At 56.2% G+C, this 6870-nt stretch overlaps 1 protein-coding gene across 2 annotated transcripts; it reads right to left on the minus strand.

Moving 5' to 3' along the window:
- Nucleotides 1-3270: 3270 nt before the first annotated feature.
- SPATA25 (spermatogenesis associated 25) lies at nucleotides 3271-6414 on the minus strand. Of its 2 annotated transcripts, XM_039342376.1 has the most exons (3): nucleotides 6337-6414; nucleotides 3859-4046; nucleotides 3271-3693 (listed from the first exon to the last, which is right to left on the minus strand). In XM_039342376.1, the coding sequence occupies exons 1-3, from the start codon at nucleotides 6395-6397 to the stop codon at nucleotides 3271-3273; spliced, it is 672 nt and encodes a 223-aa protein (XP_039198310.1). In that variant the 5' UTR covers nucleotides 6398-6414. The 2 variants fall into 2 exon arrangements, with proteins under 2 accessions (XP_039198310.1, XP_039198309.1); XM_039342375.1 differs by having other exon boundaries at nucleotides 3271-4046.
- Nucleotides 6415-6870: the final 456 nt, after the last annotated feature.

Raw genomic sequence — 6870 nt, forward strand, 5'->3', positions numbered from 1 at the left:
AAAACCTGCAAAATAATAAACACCCACCCCCAACTGTCCTTCCGGTCAGTTCAGACGGGCCGATCCACGGGTGACATCGAGTTGTGGGAATGGACCCGTAAGGTGCCTTTTCAAGGTTGATAGGTCTTCGCTGTTTCCTCCCTCCACACTGAGGTAAGGCAGGTGCCCCCCCCGCATTCCCTTCACACCCCAAGGAGGATACATCAAAGCAGACAGAGGAAGCCTTCCTCCTGCATTACGAAGGCCCCCGGTCTCCCCCCTCCCCCCATAAGAGATGGCAGAACCCCCCAAACAGCTTAACCACAGAGGATATTATATGGGATTGTGCTGGTCAGAGTAAATAGCTGTTTTAGGAATTAAGAACTGTCCCCTTAAGGCAGGGGTTCTCAACCCTGGCAACTTTAAGACTTGTGGACTTCAATTCCCAGAATTCCTCAGCCAGCTTTGAGGAATTCTGGGAATTGAAGTCCACAAGTCTTAAAGTTGCCAAGGTTGAGAACCCTTGCCTTAAGGGATAGCCTTTTGGGTAATGTAGTTTTAAGTTACCTGGTCATATCTGTGTTTCGGATTGGCCACTGGGAGGGACCTGACTAGCTACCTGGGATTACTGGCTACGTGCAGGCCAGCGGGTTTTTTTTATGAATTCCAGCCACGGGAGCTGTTTGCTCCTTTAACATGGGAGATACTATCTCTTTTCACCTACGTGTTGGGTTCAGATTATGAAATGTGCTTCAGAAGAATCTCTCCAGTAACTGTGAGTTAATGTTTAGAGAATGCCCGATGAATTAAAAGTAATCTGCATGAAACCCTTTCCGTGGAATTTATCTGCCTGTATCAAGCAATAGTAAATCCCCCCCCCTTTGCTTGAAACAACAGGATAAATAATTGAGGGTTCTGACGCACTCTCTAAATCCATGTAGCATGTTGACAGATAAAGCTTGGCTCAGTGCTGCCCCCTGGTGACGCCTCAGCTGAACAACGGGGCTGGTCTGTGCCACCTTCCGTGCCCTCTCCCCCCCCCCCCCTTACCCACTTGTGAACCGCCTTTATTGCCCGGCTGAGCTCCCTCTGCGAGCTACAGCTAACTAAAGTGGCAGCTTGTGGTTTGGAGTGTTGCAAGAAGTGTTTATTTACTTATTTAGAACATTGTTAGAGCTGCCTGCTTTATAACAAACTCCGTGCAGCTCCCAATGTTATCAACTCCGGGTTCCCCAGTTATTTTCAAGCCGGGGGACCTGTTTGTTTATTGTGCGAATGTGTGGATCCTCCTGCAAAAAAGGGCACCTGGGGGGGGACACAGCTGGCTAGGATTGGGACTCCCCAGCCGATGGATCTGCACCTCACTGCACCCACCCGGCACGTGGCCGGTTTCCTACTACAACACCTGCTTTCTTGCTTCCTTCCAAATAGAAGAGCCTGCAGACGCTTTTATATAAGCAAATCTTGGTAGCCAGAGAAATAAGCAGAGCTGAGGCTGGTCCGGGGGAGGGGGGGAGGGGGATGGCACTTGGTTTTCCATGGTTTCGTGGAAAAGACTTTTCAGGTGGGACAGGCAACCAGGCGGCATCGAGGGGGAGGGGGCTGTGAGCGCCAAGCCTTGGGCAGACAGACGCCTCGAATCCAGCAGCACCTTTTGGGAACCAAGAGGGTCCACCGGAGCCGAGTTTATTTGGAGCCATGGTGGTCTCAGTGGTTAGAATGTAGTATTGCAGGCTGCTTCTGCTGACTGCCACCAGTTCGGTTTGATCCTGACCGACTCAAGGCCCACTCAGCCTTCCATCCTTCTCAGATTGGTAAAACAAGAACCAGATTGTTGGGGGGGGGGGCAACAGGCTGACTCTGTAAACCGCTCAGAGAGGGATGGGAAGAACTGTGAGGCACTATATAATTCTAGGTGCCATTGGGGCAAGCAGGCTGGTTCTTGCCCAGAGACTTGGCGGGTTCACCGTCTTCAGAAGATGGAGAAAAGGGGCAACTGTGGTTCCAAAGGCAGAAGACGGGCAGCGGCTGAAAGCCTCACCTGTTATCCACCCACCCACCCCGTCCCCTCCTTTCCCACGGGCGACGGAGCAGAATCTCCTGGAGCAGTGGGTGCCAGGCTGCCAGGCCAGCCATGCCCCTTTCCCACGCTCTGCTCTCCCGCAGACGCTACCCCGTTTTGGCCACGCTTTCTCGCCCACTGGACGTTTCCCTTTCTTTGCGCCATAGAAAGCGGGCAGCCCCGGCTCCATCCGCTCCGTCGGACTCTCTTACCACCGCTGGGTGAGGCAGCAACTGCCCCAGCCGCCCTTGGGGAACCCAGTCAAGCCTTGGCGCAGGGACCGGGAGGGGGACTGCGGTTCCAGGCCGGTTTAGGACACGCGTCTCTGGACCCCAAAGGCTCCCTCCCATCTCGGCACCCTGCAGAGCCACGTTCCCAACACTCGGCTGTGAGGGAAGCGGGCGCCCATCTAGAGGGTTGCGCAAAGCCCCCACCCCGCTTCCCTCCAGTCTCCTAGGCGACGAGCTGGCCTGTCAATCACGCACGATGGTATTGCTGAAGCTTGGTCAGCAAGGGGCAGGGGGGGACTCAGGGGAGGGGAAGGGGCCTCTCCTTCTTCCCACAGGCCCGGACTCATCCTGGGATGGGGGCCGAGATGGGCAACTCCTTCGTAGGCAGCCGCGTGGGGGACCCGCTGCTGGGGCAGTTCAGGCTTGGGGGCTGCAGATCTTAAAGCTGCCACTGGACACCTCTACCCCCCCCCCCGAAAGGTGTTTCTCGGGTAAAAGTCACGGAGTCAGACGGGACACAGTGCTGCCTCTGCAGAGGGAGGCGCTTTGCTGATTGTGAGGAAGGGGAGCAGCGGCCGGCCGGGCAGGACAGTCTCGGGCCTCGGGTCGTGAGGCTGCCCCTCATCTCTGGGGTCAGAGCCCGTCCAGCTGGGCAGGGAAGGTCCCTCTTGCCTTTGCCTTCGCCCACCTCCCCCCCCACCCACACACGTGGGACCCTCCAAGCCCGTAGACCCCTGGATAACAGCCTCCCGGGCTGGGGCTGCCTGACAGGTCCTGGCCTCCTGACCCCAATTTGAGGGTGGGGGTCCCTGTCCTGGGGAGCAGCCGGGCCACGAAGGGCGAGCAGGGGCAGGGACGGGTGCAGGGAGCCGGCTGGGAAGGGCATCGTTAGCAGCCGAACTGGGCTGCCGGCTCTGGGAGACGAAGGGCAGCCAAGGGACCGTTTTTTTTCCATTCCTTTATGGGGGCTTCTCGGCCCCAGACGAAGCGCCCCGGCTGCTACTTCTCCAGCTGGGCCAGGAAGAGAGGCAGGAGGCTGCGGTGGGCCGCTCGCCTGCGCTGCCGGTCCCTCTTGCAGGACGAGCCAAGGCGCTGCAAGGCTGCCCACCGCCTGCTGGGGGCCCCGTCCGCCGGGCCCTCGCCGGCCTCCAGGTTCTCTGCCATGAAGCGCTGGGCGGCGTGGATCATGTCTTCTTCACGCACGCCGGGCACGGGGACGGTGGGGATGCCCGCGATCATCATGGCCAGGGTCAGGATGCAGATGTTGGGGGGCCAGGCCAGTCTGGGCTGGGCATCCCTGTCTCTGCTCAGCTTGGCCGACATCACGACGACCCCGCTGCTGGGCACGAAGCCCCACTGCGCCAGGGCGAAGTCTCCGCTGGGGCTGGCGGGCTGCTGCTGCTGCTGCTGCTGCTGCAAGGGCTGCGGGGCGCCCGGGGAGAGGTAGAGCCACCGGTTGGCTGGGTGCTCCAGCGGGTACTCCAGGGCCCCGTTCTGGAGGGGGAGCCTCCAGGGTGTCTCCCAAGGGTCGGTACCCCCCTGCTGGAGAGCCCCCGGGGCCGGGCACGACTGGGGGAGGCTGGGCACCTGGGGAAGCCGCGTGGCACCACCCTGCAGGGGAGTCGTCTGCTTGGCCTGCAGTTTCCTTCGCAGGAGCCCCGCGGGGCAGGGGAGGCTGGCTGAAGGAGGGGCCTCGCGTGGCACATGGGCAAAGGGGCTCGGCCGACTCCCTGGGGCCTCTTTGGACTCACTGCTGCTGCCGCCGGTCGATTCTCCTGTTCAGAGGACAACATGCCAGCTTGAGAGTCTGCCCCCCTTCCGCTGCCTTCCCTGCCAGAAGATGCAGCAACCATGAAGGGCGCAGGCGGCTGAAGCATAACACTCCCCCCTCCTTTCAGTAGGTCAGGCCAGAGAAAGGGGGCCCAGACCCCCCGGGTGGATTTCCACCGCCTGTGACTTCTCAAACCTCTTTCTCAGGAGGGAGATGCCAGGAACGCCCACCAGAAGCCTTTCCTGTCCTTTGCACCCCAGTAGTTGCCCACCTCGGGAGCTGGCAAGGAGCGTAAGAGGCTCAGCGTGTAGTACCCCATTGAAGCAGCCATCGCTCCCCCACCTGTGAACCCAGGAAGAGCAGCAGAGCCCCACTGAAGGCTGGCAAAAGGCAAGTCTCCTGGGTGAAGTTAGGATGGGCACAGCCGATGCCAGGCGCGTCCCAAGGAGGGTTTTTCTGCCCATAATGAATAGTGAAGGGAGGTGGAGCCAGATTCTGTTCCCCAGCTGCCTTGGCAGACCAGATCTTGGGCAACTGGAGAACGGCTCCTTCTCTAGGAGGTGTAGGACAATAGAATGTATGGAGAAGGGACCTTAGAGACCATGTAGTCTATCGCCAACCAGCCCCTCCTTTAAAATCTCCAGCAGGGAGGAATCCACCCTTATTTTAGGCAGGATGTGCTACCATTTAGTCTCTCCCACAGCCAATGAACGTCTTTTAATATTCATTCTCCTTTCTTCTCACTTTGACCCACTGCTCCTCCTCCTCCTCCTTCCATCTTTTACAATCAGGGGTTCTCAACCTTGGCAACTTTAAGACTTGTGGACTTCAACTCCCAGAATTCCTCAGCCAGCAAAGCTGGCTGAGGAATTCTGGGAGTTGAAGTTCACAAGTCTTAAAGTTGCCAAGGTTGAGAACCCCTGTTTTAGATATTTCTGGGCTGCCAATCCCTCCCCGCCACAAACACACCCCAGCTGCCCTTTTGCAAGCTAAATAGGGCGGGCTTCCTCAACCGCTTCTGGTGAAGGCAAGTCCCCAGTTCCCCTTTCACCCTGGCAGATCTCTTCTAACCCTCCATAATGGTGGCTTCCCAGGCTGGCAAGGATTTGGGAAAGGTAAAATAACCCCTCATAAAGGGGGTCTCTTAAACCCCCCCTTTTAACGTCTGTGGAGATTCTCAATCTTCCAGGTTGTGGTTGTCCCAAAGGTGCTTTTTTTTTCAAACAGCAACTGGACTTTCTTGGTGTGTGTGTTTTTTTTATCCAAATGTTTCACTTCTGAATCCAAGAAGCTTCTTTGGTTCTAACTTCAGAATTCATTTCTTGGATGAGAAATGTTTTCAAAGAAAAAACAACAACAAAGCAATGGCCTCTTTGAAAGCACCTTTGGGGACAGCCTCTCTTTGACCCTCTAGCTCTGCTTAACCCTCCCCAGAATGAGAATAGCAAGAGTTGAAAGGGACCTTGGAGGTCATCTAGTCCAACCCCCCACCCAAGCAGGAGAGCCTACACTGTTTCTGACGGATGGCCGTTCAGTCTCTTCTTGAAAACCTCCAGGCATGAAGCTCCCACAACTTCTGAAGGCAACTTCTGTCCCATCGGTTGATTGTTCTCACTGTCAGAAGATTTCTCCTTATTTCTAGGTTGAATCTCTCCTTGATCAGTTTCCATCCATCGTTCCTTGTCTGGCCTTCAGATGCTTCTGAAGACAGGCTGATCCCCTGTTTCTCTGGATCTTGTGACGATGGGTCCCCAGGTTGATAAGGATTTAGAAAAGGGTAAAACAAACACCCCCTCATAAACCCTCTGCGTTGTGACCCGATCCACCCAGTTGCCAGTTCAAGGAACAGCAACAAAAGGGGAAAAGGTGCCACCCTAAGGGCTTTGAAGTATAATTGTCACTGAGGGGAAAGTGTGGGGTTACCGGCTTCTTCTACCCCGTCCCTTTTTTAATCGGTCTGGCTAAAGAGACTTGGGAAAGACGCCCCTTTGGTTCTAGTTTGGGGGGGGTTGGACTAGATGACCTACAAGATCCCTTCCAACTCTTGTTATTCTATTCTAGTCAGAGTCAAAACCCCCAACTGTGCAAGAGCAGAGCCCAGCAGGGCACATTGGGGGTCAAGCCAGCCTGGCCCTCTGTGTGACTTGGCTGTGTTGTCCTGATAACGCAACTGGGAATGGCTGGGGCCTGTCTCTCTGCAGTGCCTCACCCTCAGCTGGCGATCCCCATTTCTAGACCCTCCTGCCACTGTTGCCAAGCTGACTTCAAACTGTTTCAGAGGGGGAGGGGTATACCTTGGTAGGAGGGGGCAAAGGATGCTGAGGAAGCTTTTTCCAGCCCCCCACAAAAGGCCATCGTCTCTGTTGCAATCTGGTCAGCACTGCGGTGTCAGTGCTGTCCTCTGCCCCCCCCCCAGACCTCCCCCCCATTCTAGAACCAGCATCACAGGGCGTGAGCCTTATGTCACACAGGCCCACTGTGTGGCCACCAGGGGGGGGCTCAGTTCTGGGGGTCTGGGGTGGGGGGGCTGAAGAGACTGGCACCTCCAGCTGCCCGATCCTTTCCTGCTGTAGGAGTCGTTCTTGATCAGGAATCCTGATAAGTCTGATGAATGGGCTAAAGATTCACAGGCTGAAATGGCAGAAATAAAATCCGGTCTTTCAGAGCTGTGGAGACCTTGAGAAGGTAACATTAGAGCTGAACATGTGAGCATCACCACAAGATGTGTGTGCTGGTCCAGTATATAGCCAGCTTAGGAATTGAGAACTGTGTGTAGAGCAAGTAGCATTTAAGGGTTAAAAGCTCTCTCCTTAAGAGGTGGCCTTCTG

This window comes from Crotalus tigris, unplaced genomic scaffold, assembly GCF_016545835.1.
Source record: "Crotalus tigris isolate CLP2741 ecotype Arizona unplaced genomic scaffold, ASM1654583v1 scf7180000017791.1120302, whole genome shotgun sequence".
Taxonomy (NCBI): Eukaryota; Metazoa; Chordata; class Lepidosauria; order Squamata; family Viperidae; genus Crotalus; species Crotalus tigris.